This window comes from Pseudochaenichthys georgianus, chromosome 19 (genome assembly GCF_902827115.2).
Source record: "Pseudochaenichthys georgianus chromosome 19, fPseGeo1.2, whole genome shotgun sequence".
In the NCBI taxonomy this organism is placed as follows: domain Eukaryota; kingdom Metazoa; phylum Chordata; class Actinopteri; order Perciformes; family Channichthyidae; genus Pseudochaenichthys; species Pseudochaenichthys georgianus.
The window spans coordinates 19,943,537-19,961,560 of record NC_047521.1 but is presented as its reverse complement, the minus strand read 5'-3'; the positions used below and the strand labels follow the sequence as shown (position 1 = coordinate 19,961,560).

The 18,024-nt window shown below is 41.4% G+C and overlaps 1 protein-coding gene across 1 annotated transcript in view; it reads right to left on the bottom strand.

Moving 5' to 3' along the window:
* Window positions 1–1,463: 1,463 nt before the first annotated feature.
* Window positions 1,464–18,024, bottom strand: part of ngfrb (nerve growth factor receptor b) — a 28,393-nt gene continuing 11,832 nt past the window's right edge. Inside the window, exons 4-6 of the mRNA XM_034106691.2 lie at window positions 6,088–6,334; window positions 5,410–5,570; window positions 1,464–3,125 (exon numbers count right to left, since the gene is read on the bottom strand). Of these exons, the coding sequence (XP_033962582.1) occupies window positions 2,794–3,125; window positions 5,410–5,570; window positions 6,088–6,334 (740 nt within the window). The 3' untranslated portion in view covers window positions 1,464–2,793. The remainder of the gene's footprint in view (window positions 3,126–5,409; window positions 5,571–6,087; window positions 6,335–18,024) is intronic.

Sequence of the window (18,024 nt, the reverse complement as noted above, 5' to 3'; positions counted from 1 at the left end):
TTAAAATACAACAACCCATAGAGAGTAGAGGGAGAATACCTTCATTTAATGTAACACTACAGCATGACGCTCAGTATGCTAGTGGTTAGTAACAATATACAATCTGTACCTGAAAGTAACAGATGGAGTCGGTGATATAGGTAAGATTACAGTAAACTATCTGCTCCTTTAAATATTTTACCTCAAAATAAAAAAGAAATGCTCGGTGCTCGGGGTCCTCAGTAACATTTGACCAATTCAAACCAAATCAACACAACATGCTTATACTTAACAAGCTGATTTATGCAAATGCAGATTCCTGGGTTTCACCTTTACATTTAAGTAATCCAAAACTCTTTCCCTTTAACTCCGTCGGATCATCCCACTTCCTTTGACTTATGTCTCCACTGACGTGCCTTTTATCCAGAGGTCATTGTCCCAAACAATAAAGAAACAAGACACCTGTAGGAGCCAAAATGCTTGTTTTGCCATTACTTATTATTTGTATTATTATGTTCATTTCTGTTTGCATCGCGTTTAATTCTTATTGTTTATCGCTTCTGGTCACGTGGGTGTGGTTTATTGTTATTTAGGTCACCTGTTGGATGCCGGTTTGGGAGGATATGATGTCGGAAGAGGGTGAATGGCGCTCTGTCAGGTCGGGAGTTGTACATTGTTTGTTTGCGTTTTATTAAACACTATGGACTATGAACACCCTTGTTCTTTTTTCCCCTGGATTGTTTCCGTCTCTAATGCAGCTGTTTGAAAGATTGTCAGTCGCAAGAATCAGTGCTTTGGATAAACACAGTATCTGTTGAGAGTGCAATAATACCTAGATACCCTGAGAAACTAAGCAAAGAATATAGAAAACCCTGGTTTTTTGTTTTGCATCTTGATTTTTTTTCTTGAAACTTAGTCACCAGCTGACATAAGTTGCTTGTTTCTGCATGCTGTTTACTGTTAGGTAGCATCTATCGCACATGTTGCAAATTATATGGACTTAAAGGGTCCATGTCATGCTTTTCCGGTTATTACCCGTCCCCTTGTGTGTTATGAAGGTTTTTATGCAGGTAAACGGTCTGCAAAGTCACAAACCCTCAAAGCGAGTAGCGAGTAAAATTCTAACACAGAAAAGACCTGTCTTGACCCAGTACGCCTCGTTGGAGATTTTCTTCTTCAATGTTTTTCTTCCGGGAACCAAGTGACGTGAGGACGACCCCTCCGTGGATTGGTCAACATGGATCAATCCGTGGAGCCGTTGCGTTACGTCTGCAGAGCCGTTACGTTAACTTCCTCACACGCACACACTCAATATTTTCTCAGCTGCAGCTCCGCCAATTTCTCCTCCCTGAGACGGTGGGACGCGGCGAGGCTGTGAGTTGGTGTGTGAGCAGTGCACACACACAAACTCGTTTTCGCTGTGTCTCGCAGACGGCCACTGGGCTCATAGGGAGGGAGGGAGGGAGGGAGGGAGGGGGGGGGGGGCTCCAACAAGCCGTTTAGGACAGAGAGTGAATGCACATACTTTACAGAGATGCTGTATGAGAAACCAATGCGATTTTGAAAAATGGCACAATATCAATCTATTTTAGTAGACCTCAACAATGGAATTATGATCAGTAGAAATGGCCATGACATGGGACCTTTAAGACATTTTTAAGACCGATTCACCTTATATTGGTTATTAATAATAACATTAAACAATACGTGCTCCCCTCATGAGAGTTACATACATTACATGGCAGGATCTGAGAAGAATGTAAATGTTTATGGGACCTTTGAGTGTGTTTGGATCGTGCATGCATGGTTACATATTGTAGGCCTGTGTGTGTGTGTGTGTGTGTGTGTGTGTGTGTGTACAGTATGTGTGCTTGTCTGCCTTTATACATACAGTTACATAGTCGCTCATTTCAGTCTGAAGGAGTCTGTGTTGGAGCTCCTGTGCTATGCAGATCGGCCTGAGCACATAGAATAGTGTCTCATGTTGCCTCGCTCAATGACCTGCCCCCCAGACCACCTAGTTGGCCAAGTCCAGCCTTCAGATCTCAAAGCACTTGTCGGGTACAAAGAAGAGTCTGCAGAAACCACTTTGTCCAGATTAATTCCTCGCAGCTCAATGTCTTAAATCTTTGCAGAAGGAGAACTGGTTCATTTGAAAAGCATCCTTCCTCAGAGTTATGATATCCACATCCGGCAGCAAAAGTCTGACATGGCATGTAAATAATGTTGCTTGTCAGGTATTGTCTGGAGACGTTTTTCTCCTCTTTGGTAGCATAGATTTACAAGGTAACATTTAGAGATACAACACTGGCTAATGACGCCATCACTGAGGGAAAGACTATGAATATGTACGAGTAAAGATGTAGGGGATATCTGTATCTTGGATAAAAGATCCAGCAATCCATGTTAAATTCAGTTAGTTGCTGCTTTGTTGTGAAAAAAAAGTGAGAGAATGCGAATCTTGATTGTAAATAATGAAGAAATATGTGTGGATAGACATGCTCCAAAATGGAATGATTATAGCCAGTTTCCTTTTGACATAGGCTTTACATTATGTGGATTCTAAAAAGTATTGATAATATGCACATCGTGAAGGGTTGGGCTTGATAAGGGACTTTGGTATTCATTCAGTTTTGTCTAATTGGCGGTTCCCTGTGATTAAACTTGAAAATGATTTCTCAGGACTTACTGTATGGTGTTTGACTGCTGGCTTCTTGAGGGAATAGCTTGAAGCGGTTCTAGCATGAATTATATGGAGTGAGGGTTGCCATGGAATAATACTAAGGTTAAGGTTTGCTCACTTTAAATCTAGAATCACACTACAGAAGTGGCGGTGGGCTTCGTAGCACTCAGACTCTGGACGATGTCTTCACGGTTGATCTTGCGCAGCGCCGTGCACAGCGACTCCAGGCTGGCGCAGTCCTTGCTCGCCCAATCAGACAGGAGCGCGCGGACGGGATGCTCCTCCTGCTGGAAGGTGGCGATCCGCTCCTCCTCGTATCCCAGGAGGCCCGCCAGGTTGCACCAGTCGCTGTCCTCCATGTGGTTGCAATCGTCTCCTTCGCTGCCACTGAACAGCAGCTTCTCCACCTTCTCTCTGGTGTGGAGAGGAAGGAGCAAACACGGCTCTTCATCCATGCTGACAACTGCCGAGGAAACAAACAAGGTTTGAATTTCTATTATTTAAAAGAAATCCCTACAAATCGCTCTCTGATTGACTATTAGAGCACTGAAACAATTCTACATCCTGATTTTAAACTCCCAAGTTGGTCGCAATTATATGAAAAGGAAAAAGTGATTGAGTGTAGAATACAAGTGGTAAAAAAAAGCCCTTGCTAGCTACATAAGCAGCGATGGCCGATCTGACTGACCAGTTCCATTAATATGGGCTCAGAACAGTCTCATAATACACACATGCGCACAGAAGGATTCACACTTGTATTTCATGATCCGAAAAAGGATTCACACTTGTATTTCCGGATCCACACTTGTGTTTTTCAAAGCACACACAAATGTATTCCGTTTCATATACATGTAAATAAAATCCAAATACAGAAAAAAGTTTTACATGTGTATTTCTTATCCTCACATATTTGTTTTCCGTTTAAAACCCCTGAACCTGCAAACATAAACCGCTTCCTGTGCATGGATCGCTGTGCATTCGTGTGTGGGTTTTTTGAGACTCCCCTGACGGTCAGCCGATTCGTACTTGTAATTATTTCTATCTATAGCCAATCAGATGTCTCCTCAATTCTAAGCCAATCACATGAGCGCGCCCCCACAAGGGTAGATTTCTTGCATTCATGACGTAGCGCTTCATGTACGCATTTTGCGCAGTCCGGAGCTGACAGCTCCATGGAGCCTGCCTGCAGGCGCTAATCTCAGGACACCTCCACTCTCAGTACAGCGCCACTTTCTGAACAGGAAATGCACGCCAATACAAGCCTTTATATTATTAAGGTACAGCGCCACTTTCCAAACCATTGATGAATGCTTGTGTACACAAAAACGGCAGGCAAAACCGTTTTAAATGTGTGTTTCCTGTATGGCGAATACAGCTGCTTTATTTATGTCTGTATGCAGTTGTTGTGAGTGTGGAGGGAGCAGCTACAGGTTAGCTTCGCCTAATCGATCAGTGCACTACGAAGCCAGTGCTAGACAGTGACCTGTTAACGGGGGGAGCCCCGCCGGTCATTATCGGCCGATATTCACTCTTAATAGTTCGGTGCTCTCTATAAAGGCCGATCAGGAGAGCTGGATCTGATCGATATGGACATAAACGCGAGTGAAGTATAACCGGACGCAAGAGAGAGATCAGATCAGCTGCTGAGTCTGATGGAGACACGCTGCTCTGCATGATCCCCTGATGCTCCGCCCTCTGTTTAGCGAGCTGACCGGACTGCGCAAAATGTGTATATGAAGTAATCTTACCCTCGTGGGGGCGCGCTCATGTGATTGGCTTAGAATGAAGGAGACATCTGATTGGCTATAGATAGAAAAAATTACAAGTACGAATCGGCTGACCGTCAGGGGAGTCTCAAAAAACCCACACACGAATGCAAAGCGATCCGTGCACAGAAAGCTGTTTGTGTTTGCAGGTTCAGGGGATTTAAACGGGAAACTAATAAGTGAGGATCAAAAATACATATGTAAAACTTTTTTCTGTATTTGGATTTTATTTACATGTATATGAAACGGAATACATTTGTGTGTGCTTTGAAAAACACAAGTATGGATCCGTAAATACAAGTTTGAATCCTTCTGTGTGCACGTGTGTATTATGAGACTGTTCTGAGCCCATACATTAATACATCATTACAGAAAATCTAAGGAGAATATGCTTTTTATCCAAACTGTCCGACTGTCAACAGCAAAGATTGCTTAAGACCAAAGTTACCTCCACATATCCCAAATATTTCCACTTTAAAATACTGTGCACACTGAGAGAGAGCACTGCTGTTAGCCTTTTTTCCCATGCCTGCGCCACATTGTTTTCTTTCTTTACCATAATCTGGGCAAGCATGTGGTTTTAAAAGTCTTGAATTCTCTCAAACTGGTTTGTCAGGACAGGACAGGAAACTTCCAGGCGTTGCCAACAAAACAAACCCTTTGGCTGTCAGTGTTGTAATCCGTGTTTGTTGATTTGCGACAGTACGTTTGAAAGGTCGTATTCACAGTGAAGCTAGCCAACGCTTCATTCCGGAGGGGAAATTCTTTACTGTTGCGGAGGGAAAGTTCAGGGTGTGTACATTCACAGAAAACCCATCAGACTTATTGTGGATTAGAAGAAACTCATTACCACGGTATTCAGCGCCAAATAAACACTTACCTATTTGACAATTTAAGCGCGATTGTTCGATTAATAACCACTATTGTATTTATTTTTAAGAAGGTCGTCTCCTCTGTTCGGGGACAGGTATTAGTGTGTACCTGTCTGAGCCTGAGTCTGGCCCTGCTGCTCCTGCAGACTCTGGATGTCCACAGAGATGCCGCTGTCGCTGTGCAGCTTCTCTCCCTCCGGGGACGGGGTCTGGTTCTGGTTGGCTGTGCAGTTGTTGGCTCCTTGCTTGTTCTGCTTGCAGCTGTTCCACCTGAGCAAAGGGAATAAGACGAGAAGATTAAATAAACCATTTATATTATTAAGTCATGTTTCTGGCCCTCCAAACATCTTTATTCGAATGATTTACTCTCTTTGGGGATATATCTGGCTCTTCAGATGCTGATAGCTCTATGGTGTTCTCCAGCTAGTGGCTAACTTTGCCCACTTGGTGCTGGTCATGTTTTGATTTGTTTTTAACTTTCTTGCTAACAGCTGCTTGCTACAGCGACAAACTAATATAAGGAGACCAGTGAGGGTGTATCAAAGCAGGGACATTTCCCTCATATAACTTAAGAAAATGATATGAGGATGCTAAAATTATTCAAACCAAAAACATCATGATTATGTATTGTTTTGGGCACGAGACGAGGGGTTCTCCACCGCAGAGACGGGACTACACAAGACTACGTCTGCAATAAAGGGCAACTCAGAATAACTATATGGTAATCCTTCAGTGGTCGTCAGGTATCATGAAGCATCTTTTGTCTTACTCTGTGCTTTTTCCTCACCTCTTGAAGATGATGAAGGCCACGAGGCCGACTACAACGGCGGCCAGGATGGAGCAGTAGATGGGGATGAGTTTGTCGTTCAGATGGTAGATCGGCTCCTTAGAGTCACCATTGGTGGTGGAGCTGGTGGTACTGATGGGGGTTGTGGTGTCCGGAGGGCCCCCTGGTGGAAGGTCGTCGGGTGAAAAGTAATCATAGGTGGGCGTGAAGTTTGAATAGAACAGGGGATCTTCAGAAACTGTAGGAGCTGTGAAAAATGAACCAAAACAGTGAAGTTTAGGAGCTGAAACACCAAAAACAATAAACTGAAAGAGACTTAATCAAATCACAGGAAAAAAAATTCTCAGACTTTAAAATTGCAACACAGAGAGAAACATCTGGTGCAGGTTAAACTTTGCCCTACAATCGGTAGCAGCAGATGGAGATACGCTGCAGGATATTTTCAGCTACAAGATATGATTGAACTGTATCGATGAATTAAATATGGATCCAAATATGACAGATCTTGATGCTCCTACTACTCCTTTTCTACCAGTGTAAACATACATGTTCCTCGTGCCTCCAAACACATACAACATACACACTCACACACACATTAAATCCCACATCACGCGGTCATTTCCCTTCCTCCCCAGGGACCCATTAACGTAGGTAAGAGCTATATGTCCATCCAGTCCTGGCCACTTTCCTCCCACCATTAAAGCTAAGCAGTCGTGTTCGCGCCTCACCGCGGATGTAGAAACCTATCCTCGCCTGTCACTTACTTACAGTTACTCACATCGTCAACAGGAAACCATCCCGTTGGCTTGCAAGGGCTGTAAATATCTGGGGAGAGCCGCTGAGCCATTTCTCACTAATGAGGTGATAACGTTTTTTACGAGCGTTTATTTGGATGGATGCGTTGAGCGGCTGTGGGGCTTTTAGCTGAAGGAATTATAAAGATGTGATAAGTACTTTATGGCAACACCAATATGCTGAACATCCTATTAACTTATTATGTTAGAAGTCCATCATTCTTTATCCTTAACCTCAGTCATTGATTTATTTTTATCTCACAAAAAACAAGTCTTAATATGATCTTAGTTTCATGTTACTCTAAAGCCCAACAGCACAGATGTTGCCTTGCAGGTTTATGTACACTGTGCATAACCCAGTTTCATTGAACATGGGACCCTTGATTAGTGTTTTGTTTTGTTAGCAGTATTTCTAGGTCTTGTAGTCCATGCAGTCATACACAGTATCTCTGTTTCAAAGGTTTCTGGTAATCATAGACATCTCAGTCTACAGGAATTTCCTTTTTCAGTGGTTTTTAAGTGCATGTAATTTACTAATAGACGCAGCATGCTAAAACACACAAATGTGTTTCATGTAATGTTATTTAATGTACTATGACTATAAAATATGTTGTGAACTTTGAGGACTTTGGGTTTATTGCATTACACTTAATTCAAACCCCCCTTACTTCTGTTCTCCTTTGTAAGACTTCCAGGAATCAATTCAAGCTTCAAACATCTTATTAAGCTTTCAAGGACACCACATTATTTACAGCCAGCAGAATCTCTACTAGATGTTCTACATGTGATACAGAATCTGTAAGAAACTGAACCTTTGTTGGTATTGGAAGCCTACGCCCAGTACTGTCCAATTAGTCGTTGGATAAATGCCGGTAAATGTTCAATGCAATCTCAGGACCCATTAGGCATTGCTGGCGATTTGATTTCAAAATGAGTTGGTAGAGTGGCTGCTTGTAAATCAATCGGACCATGGACGTTTGTTTTTATCTCGGAATTTAAAAGATGTTTTTTCTTAATATTTCCTTTATAAGTCTATATGTGTGCAATACTAAATAGGTGGTGTACTTTTAGTTTAAACACCAATATTATCTGCTAACAAAGTGCGTAAGTAACAGAAAATACAGACAGGCTTCTGAATATGAAGTTCTGCATATCAGATTCCACCAGCACCACCATAGCTTGTCTCTCTCTACCCCTCACTCGAAACCAGACACCATTCATTGACATAAATCTTCTTTGTCCAGCACAAATGCCCCCTCCTCATCCTTATCATTCAATCCTCTCTCTATCCATTTTACCCCCGGCTACACTATTGCTTCAATCAGTCTTGTGGTCATTTGGACGCAATTTATTTTCTCATTGCGTCTGGTGAGCCCCCTCCACCGCTAGTAAACACAACATCATTGTTGTCTAACCTTTTCGGTTATATCTTTTATTCATTTTGTTCATTAACCATTTATCACATCCTATATGCTTTACTCTGTGCATTACTGGGCTCTCCTCCCCTACGCGAACAGTTAAAACAGGGCCCTAAGTGCCTTTCCTGAACCTCTCACATCGAATTGTCTGGGCTTAGAGGGGAGTGACCCTCTTCTGCTGAGCTCAGCGTGTTTCCACTATGCGGAGAGCCCACTGGTTTCTGGACCACTCCTCTGTCAGAGATGTATTATGTTTAGACATTTAATGATCTGCTCAAGAACAACTCTCTTCTACTGCACCTCTGAGGCTAGCTATTACAATAAAAACACCAAAACCACCCAACCAAATATTGTAAAAATAATCTTCAACTTTAGAAAATAGTGTACATAAACATATGCGTTTTAAAGAAAAAACCACACATGTACAGTATAGCTCATTACATATGAATAATATTGTCATGAAAATAAAAAAGACTCACTGTTTCCTTGTTTTCTTCTATTTAAAGTTTAAAGTTGTTCTCATGTATTCATCGTTTCCTTTCTGCCTGTCTCTGAATGTGCATTTAGGACTTTCCTGTATGTCCTGCCCTCCAAATTGCAACAAATTAAAAAATAAATAGTGCATTTAAATTAGGATGTTGCAAAGCATGGAATAGGGTAATTGTAAGTCATCACAAAACAACCTATTCATGCCTAAAATGTGGGTCGGCATGTGTCTTTGTCTTGTGAAAACCATATATATTCATATTTTGTGATTTTTAAGGGTTTTCAAATGGGTTCAAACTATTCTATCATGTCTTATACTAAAACACACTTATATTAAAATGCATCATAAGAGAAAATAAGGATTAGACCTTTTGTAAATAATGTGGATATTTCACGTCGAATACAACGACCTATGGCTACTGTATATCAGCATGATTGTTAGTTTTTCTTTTTGTGTACTTCATAAATACTTGTGATTTTCTTCTACAATACTCAATCTCTGATCCCATCACCAAAATAGGATCCGCAAAGAAACCTAGTGATTTATTTTTCCGATTGTTGTATTATAGGAGTGCAAACTTGTGTTACCGGTGAAAATGTGTCTGCAACTTGTCATTGAACATTAGCTCATAAAATCGGAAGGAAGGAGCTGTCAAAATGACAAACTTTTATTGTATTTATTGTAAAGCATTATTTGGTTGTTGGGGGAAATGCTGGAATTGTCCTCCTGGGTTTGTTTGATACTGATTAATGTGTGACTGGAAACCTGGGCACATGTATACTTGCCATTATGTGAGTAATAATCAAGATAGATCTTGTTGCTCTCACATAAGCTGTGTGTGTGGCATTTGTACTTAGTGATTGTTTCTGTGTATGTGTGTGTTCTGTAGCGGCCACGCCTTGTGTAAAACTCTTCATTTATACCTCTTTCAAACAGGTGCTGCTGCTGTTTCCACAACATAAACTTTAATAGCTGACTTTGGAGTTTAACAAAAAAGGAAAAGGAGGGGTTTCCGACACAAGCAAGTTGGTGTTTTAATAATATGTTATTACTCATGAGCACAGCCGTGACTGCTGTCAGGACCTGCCCGACACCAATGACGTTTTACATCAACATGAAGTGTTCAAGTTGTTACAAAATTATAATTAAGGGATTAGTAAAGACTACGAAGATTGCTGTTGCCCCCGTGTTGTTGATTGATGTTGAACATTTGTGATTTATTCTGGCCCAGCATCAATCCCTTTCTCTTCTCTCCTCGAGGCCCTTTGGCTCGACCCCGACCTTGCGTGACCCATCAAATGTTTCTGATAACCTGGTGCAGACTGAACACACCCCTGAGTGTGTGTGTGTGTGTGTGTGTGTGTGTGTGTGTGTGTGTGTGTGTGTGTGTGTGTGTGTGTGTGTGTGTGTGTGTGTGTGTGTGTGTGTGTGTGTGTGTGTGTGTGTGTGTGTGTGTGTGTGTGTGTGTGTGTGTGTGTGTGTGTGTGTGTGTGTGTGTGTGTGTGTGTGTGTGTGTGTGTGTGTGTGTGTGTGTGTGTGTGTGTGTGTGTGTGTGTGTGTGTGTGTGTGTGTGTGTGTGTGTGTGTGTGTGTGTGTGTGTGTGTGTGTGTGTGTGTGTGTGTGTGTGTGTGTTCTGCGGCAGAATGTGATCAGCACTTGTAGAGGTCATCCAGGAAACCTGAGAGTGCAGAGGAGTAACTGCATCGTTTTATCGACCAGGCCTCTTTCTCAGCATCTGCTCTCCATCTCTTTCTGTTCTGCAGCTCCCTATCCTCTTCCTGTGTGCTGCTCTCATTCTCATTTATTATCTGTTATATAGTTCCGCTATGAGTTTGCCTTTTTTACAGGTTCTGGTGCCACTTTGTAATCAGTTATAAATTCTAATCAGTGAAATATTTGACTACATAATCTGGCAAACTTCCTTCTTGTTTCCCTATTGTAAAGAGGACATATGATAATTTTCAGGTTCATATTTGTATGTTGTGTGACATGTTGACATGCTTTAATTTCCAAAAAGTAAAATAGGGCCCCTTTAAAACATAAGTCCAAATAACAATACAAACTTATGTGAAAGATAATCAGTAAATATTAGAAACATCTAGCTTGTTCTAATCCGAGTCACCTATCGTGAATGAGCAGTGATATAGAGTAGGGCATCTCTATGATGTGTTTGCACTTACGAACTGAAAGGCAGCCAATTTACACATTTTGGTAAAAGCAATATATCTTAATCTCCAGAATTGTATTGAAAAAAATGGAAAAACAGAAAAAGTAGCTTCTACTATGACGGACCTAAATCATTAAATGAGCCCACAAAACAAAGTGCCATGAAATTCCTTCTGTATGCCACATGTTGGTAAGTAACTGTAGATCACTATGGCAGATCAAAAGATAAATAAAGCCTTGGCAGGGACACGATCCCCCAACATGCTATAAATCCTTGAGTCCCGGGCAGAGCGTTTGGCAAAGAATGAACGGCACGAGCGAAAACGCAAGTGTTGTGCTCACCCTTGCACCAGAACGGCCCACTCATGCCAAATCACCGTAAAAAAAAATGTACCCAGGAATGTCAAGGGGAACATTCCTGGGGGATGGCAGGCGTCTTCAGGAGTCTGAGTCACAGCCAAAGGGGTCAATTCTGGTTTGGCAGCAGAGAAGGAGCCTCAGTCAGCTTTAAAAACCCTTTATTGTTACAATGCTCGTACTGTGTGGAGAAGGGAGCAAAAGGGTGAAGAGAGAAGGTCAGATGTGGCCGTAGAGCAGTGGAGATATGTGTCAGTAGATGTGTTGGAGACGAAGCCGTAGCCATACAATGAGTGACTGTGCAATACAAAGACTGTGAATTGTTGAGTCAGACTGGGGTTGGTCGATTTTTCACGGCTATTGATGCGAATGCTTTGGAGGCAGGAAATCTGAAATGTCGTTGGCATCTTGCTCTTAATCATTTGTCTTTTTCACTTTATCTGTCGGATGCTTACTGGAATGAAACGTTCATCAACTTCCTTCCTCGCAGTGACTGTCCAACCAGCTTGGCACAGTATGCCTGTCAAACTGAAGCATTCTTTCATGAAGGCCCAAGCAAAAGTGATAAATGATATTTAAACAGTTGGGATGGAATAGTATTGCCTTCAAAAACAGAAATTCAAGAGAAAGGTTTTTGAAATGGATTAAACTGTTTTAGTAGTAGTAGCCTTACTGTAAACAAGTTACATCTTATATTTTGTTGAGCTACATACTACGTAATACGACAGCTCACAGCTCATACTAATATGTCTTATTTCCACTGGTTATTATATATCAAGGTTTAGTTTTTTCTATTATCTGCTAAACTGACCAGGGTCAAAAGCCTGGTTTTGTTTACCTCTACCTTATCAGCCATTTTAAAATGAATGAATCAGTAAACATGCCACTTTTATCATTTATACTGCTTGTGTGATCGTCTTTCTTTCTTTTCTACCTCATCACCTCCACATTCTCCCGTCCTTTGTGTTTCTGTCTTGATTCAGTTGAACTGGTCTTGCCCTGAGTGCAGTGCATGGGGCTGGTTAGCAGATCACGCTTTCTGACTCCTGGATCGTTAAGGTCAACCAAACTCAGGAAGGAAACGTCTCCCTCCTCCTACTCACCTATCAATTCAATAACCAAATGCACTTGGCTGATCACCCTCCCCTCCTCTCCCCCCTTTTGTTTCCTCTTAACCGCACCCACTCGACCTTCATCCTCCATATGCTGTCTCAGATCTGTTATGTGTAACAAGTCATCATATTGATTTCAATCTGTGCGTAGGAGAGTCGGTGCCCGTCTGCATATGGCCTCTGGTGTGGTTTTGTGACTCATATTGGAGTAACCTCTTTATTGTGCATGTATGTGCATGAATAATTGTAATTATTGCATGCTGCAAACCTCAACCTGTTGCCCCTGCTGCCAAAGGGCCAGAAACCCAGGTTTTGGGTGATGGGTCAGGCCACATATGTGAGTCAATCCTGGGTACAATCTCAAAGAGGACCAGGGTCAACAAGTGAAAACCTTCCGTTTCCTCGAGCCTTGAGGGCTCACAGCCAAACCGCAGACTGATAAGAACTGGCAGCGACTTCTCTGTCAAACTCAAGCATTGCTCACTCTACTTCAACCACTGTGTGAAAGGCTTTTGTCACAGTGGCTGGCCAACCCCATTTTTAAAGAATCTCTCTCTGGGATTGACAGTTATTACCCTGCGATCAGTCAAGTAATTACCAAGTCATGTTATAAACCAGTTTCATATTTTGCTCTGTACTCTGAAAATCAGACTTGCCTACATGCCTGTGTCCTACAAATAGTCTTTATATAGGAACTTTTCACGATTGTGTTGGGTTAACAAACATCGTTTTTTTATTGAAATGTATTAAACCATGAAAGTGTAAAGGTGATGACTGTGGGAAAAGAGTCCTGCATTTGATTGAGGTTTAGGGAACAAAAGTAATCGGCTAAGGATTGTGCAAACATTTTCAATGGTGTGGTTGCTATACTATTTTAGTGCAGGAAACATTGTACTGGTACATTTTGAAACGCCAGCTTCATTAAATAACATTTCCTCATGTTAATAGAAAACGTAATCTGTTTCAAATACATAATTTCCTGCTGTCAAAGTTGTCATACAGTATTGGTTTCTCTTCGTTTTGATAACATGGTAGATGTCACTTTGAGAGGGCGTATAATTGGAGCGCTAACCAACTTCACTTGTCTCGTGTTGTCGTGACCCCTGAAAGGATTGGGGGGGATTATGCCGCGCTGTTTAGCACACATCCCCAGAGGAAACTCATACTGCCTGATCTTTCCACAAAGACCCCCTTTCCACTTACAATCCTTCCCTGACCTTCAACCTCTGACCTTGCTTTGCGGCTTCTAGAAGAGGGGAAGTTATATCACACACTAGATAAGCATCTTGCCTTCAGACCCCCAACTCTGTAGGTCTATAACGTAACAAAGTCTGGTCCACATAAGCATGTTTTAGCATCGCAGAGATGAAGAGTGTGTTTTTTCCTCGTAAGACTAAAAAATAACCTCTAATCCTTTTTAAAGAACAGGAAATTAATGTTTCACTCCACCTAAAAGCTGAGCTTGTATCCACAACAAGGGGAGATTTCCCTACTAGCCAAATCAAATATAAACCAAACAATAACAGCAGGAAATCCAGCTTTCTATCTAAAGATAACCTGCAGTACAGTCAAGGTGATGTTCTGGTTCCTCCACCTTCAGTTCAGCGATGTTTCCAATGTCTCCTGATACGACTCGTATGTTCACGGGCAATGGCCTTCTCCTCTCTCTCCCTCCACCATCCTGACTGCTTTCAGCCTTCATGCCTGTGTCGCCTGACTCCACAACACTAATGGATGAAGACGTCTGGCAGCACAACAGATTTGTAAGTGCTGATAACGCTTGTGCTTGGGCAAAAAAGATTACATTAGACATAAAGAGCATATGATTGGGTTAAAGTTAGCAATAACACAGCAAAGTCACATTCATCATGACGTATACTGTATTAGCTATCTTAAGGATGTTTTAGTATCGGAGCTCTGGCTTCTTATATCTTGATATTGGATGAATCATCTCTGTCCATCACGCTTCTTTGACAAACCACAAGTTGAATCAAGCTGCATTAAGGCATCATCCTCAATGGAAGATGTTTTTAACAGAAGCGGGGCACTTTGTAGAAAAACATCAATACATGTTGTGTGTCCACTTCTGCTTAATAACCTCTTCTGTTTGTGGGACTTTCCCTGGTTTGTACAAAGCTGGGCAATGTATTCATCGTTCATGTTGCGCTTACTCACACTACTTGTCTAATCAATATGTGCACAGTCAAAATATACCACTTATATGTTGTAGAGTTTGATTAATCAGTCACGATGTATGTAACAACACGTGTCAAAACATTTCAATTACTCAAATGAACACGAGTCTTAGAAATCTAAAGTTATTAGGTCCATGTCTCATTACATGTGTTCCATTGCTCTGCTCAGCTCTATCGTTGGACAGTAAATATGTACACTGTTGTTTATTCTACAGAGTCTACTGATTTATTGTATTTACTGACCACAAACAGCTTTCCTGGCCACAGCAGAACTTCAGAAGTCCCATCTTCTCAATGGAATGGCATTTATCTCTTTTGGTAGAGGCCTAATGCATCCCAACACCTTTAACTGACCGTCTCTATACTGAACACAACCCAAACTGATATCAACCGTCCATCAAACTCTCTGTAAGACATAGAACAAGCCCATTTCCAAATTGCAAAGACATGTCGTGTCACTGGGATCACTAACGTTAGTAAATCTAGTAACACAATGTCAAATTTGCAAGGCAAAATACAGACGGTTTCCAGTCAGTTTCCTACTTGAGTACATTCCAACAATACGACCATTTCCTCACAAATGTTGGCAGAAGAGTGAGATGCAGTGCCATTTGGTCCAATTCTGTCTTTTGAGGTTTTATTAGATTAAACAGATGGATGGGAAAAGGGGAGAGAGCCATTTTCAGGTTTGCAAATATTACAGCACTGTACTTATAACAACTACAACATGTATATTCTTACTCCAATAACAAATAGCACAAGTTTACCTCAGTGTATCTATTTTGACAGTAGCCGCGTGCAAAACCAGAACAGTCGAACCAAATTGGATCCACAATAGCCGTATTGTTGATCATTAAAACATTAACGTAAATTGGTATCATGATGACCCTCCTAAAAATGAAGCCAACCATGTTGAAATTAAGCCAGCTTTTAAGATCCGATAGCAGGGTTCAAATCAAATGTTATCCATACAGTGTCATCAAACTGAAGCAGCAAATATCCAAGATGTAGACCCTATAGTTTAAAAAAAAAAACACAAATCCTCTAGTGTGACTTAGATAAAGCTCAAAGTGAAGCATAACATTCCCAAAACAGAAGGAGACAGTCACAAACTGATATGAAGGACAAATCTAAATAAGTTTCACTGTCTGTTTTACTCATTACTGGCTTCTTGAAGTAGCCCCATGGGGTAAACTGAAAGGCCTCACAGTGCAGACGGGATCATGGGAGAGGCACAAAAGAGTCCCTTCAGCCTGAGACTGGCTCTGTCCTCACACTGTGATAACAACATCCTCCAAACCGCTGCCCCAACAGACGGCATGGCTGATCAACAGACTCCTTTTATTGTCATTTCACAAAAGCGTTGATTTAATCTGTGAGGCATCAGGTCATTGGAATGAGAAGTGACTGCAGCCATAAGGAATTTGTGATTAGGATTGTGATACACACAGGGTGCTGTGCAATAAAAGAAATGCAGAGATGTGACCTCCTTCCAAACCTCTCCATAGAAAGAGTGTCGTCTTTGTGTCTGTGGATGTGATGAGTCGACGAAGACAATGAGACGAGCTTTGGCGTGGCATTTAGGTCCATGGGCCCACAGTGTCTATAGTGTTGATTATGTGGTCTCACTATCCGTACAGAAAGATATGTGCTCATATAAATCCTTTTCAGGCCATTATGACCCCGGGTGATGCTCTCCATCATTCAACTTTACTCGCCCCTGCACAGAAGTTCATGGTAAACTCGCCAAGTGTTTTGATAGGGTCATCCCAAAGCCATTAGCTAAATATCTTAGCAATAAATAATAAATCTCCGAACAAGTGAATGAAGTGTCTTGTTTAATGGATAGATCAGGTTCCGCAGAATTTCACTTTACCTCATAACTCAGAGTGAAACAATCCCATGAATCCCTTATTCATCTCTCGGCATGAGGTTTATAGTGCGTTAAGTGTTGAACATGCTCAACTGAATTGCTAATATTAAAGTGCGGGTTCACACAAGTTGGAAAATATGTAAAGATACACTGGGAACATCTAAAGTGATACTTCTTTTTACCAATTGTATTATTGTAATGTATTGTATGAAGATTTGTTTTACCTGAATATAAAGTTGTGAAACGTACTATATCGCTATCAAATTTTGTATTGACTTCTTCATGTGTTTTCCAAATTACTGTTCGTATTAATGAACTGTGCCGTGTATACTTTAAATACTAAATGGAGCCCCAGCTTGTTGTATTGATTTTAACAGGCATGAAAATATTCATATACATTTGTTTCAATATGTTGAAAAGGACCCACAATGAAAACTGTTAACAGACTAAGTGATAATGCCAGATATTCAAAAGAGATTAATATAGTAACGATGATTTCCCCACGCTTTTTGGAGAGACAGCAAGCGCATTTCGTGGCATCTGCAGGCAGTGGCAAGTACTTCCGGCATATGCCACAGATGCCACAACTTGCCGAGGCATCTGCCGCTGCTCAACGGGAGTTGCCACAAGATGCCAGAGAAGAGAAGGTTTACTGTAGCTGCCACTCGCCTTCCGTGGCAAATGCTGCTATTTAAACCCGTATTTATCGTGTAAAATGTCGCTGTTTAGGCATGCCTTTATCGAACTGATCTGTACACAGGACTGATGATCTGTAGGCCTACACAGGGTTGGGTTGTAACCGTAACGGAATACATGTAACGGCGTTACGTAATCAGAATACAAAAATCAAGTAGCCTAACTGTTACATTACTTACGTAAACCTGAAGTGAATACATTTTGGAATACTTATTGGAATTATTGGTGGAAAAGTTTCCTCACAAAATGTATCCTAATATGCATTACCGGCAGAACTGTGTGCAGCACAGCGCAGCAGCATGTCTGTGAGGCCCCGCCCCCGCACGCAGATGAGAGAGAGATATCTTTTTAAATATATTGAAAGTTAGAAACGGAGATGGTTCGATAAAACGTGCAAGATAACGTTTATGTAGCATTTCTTTATTGTCGAAATGATGACATTTCATAACGGGATAAAATCAAGTGAATGGCCTGCTGCTGCATGGGGCAAATATAAGTCCTAATTTATAAAGTAAACCTTAGCATCTCACAGTGGCAACTGCAATCAGTTACAGCTGCCCTAAGTCTGTAGCCAAGTCTAATAACACCAGTGTACACGTTGCTGTGCCAATACAGATATTTATTTGTTAATTATTTGTCTTTACTAGTCAAGTCAAGCAAGCAGTGGAAACTCCCCTCAAGAAGCGACACTTGCCAAGGGCGTTGCAACCCTCACTCGCCAATATTTCATCATAAATATAGCACGTTTGTTTATGTTAGCAAACCATTCCCCACGTAAAATGTAATAGAAATGATAATGTATAATCTTTTTGAAAAATAGAGATCGCACATCAGTCCTA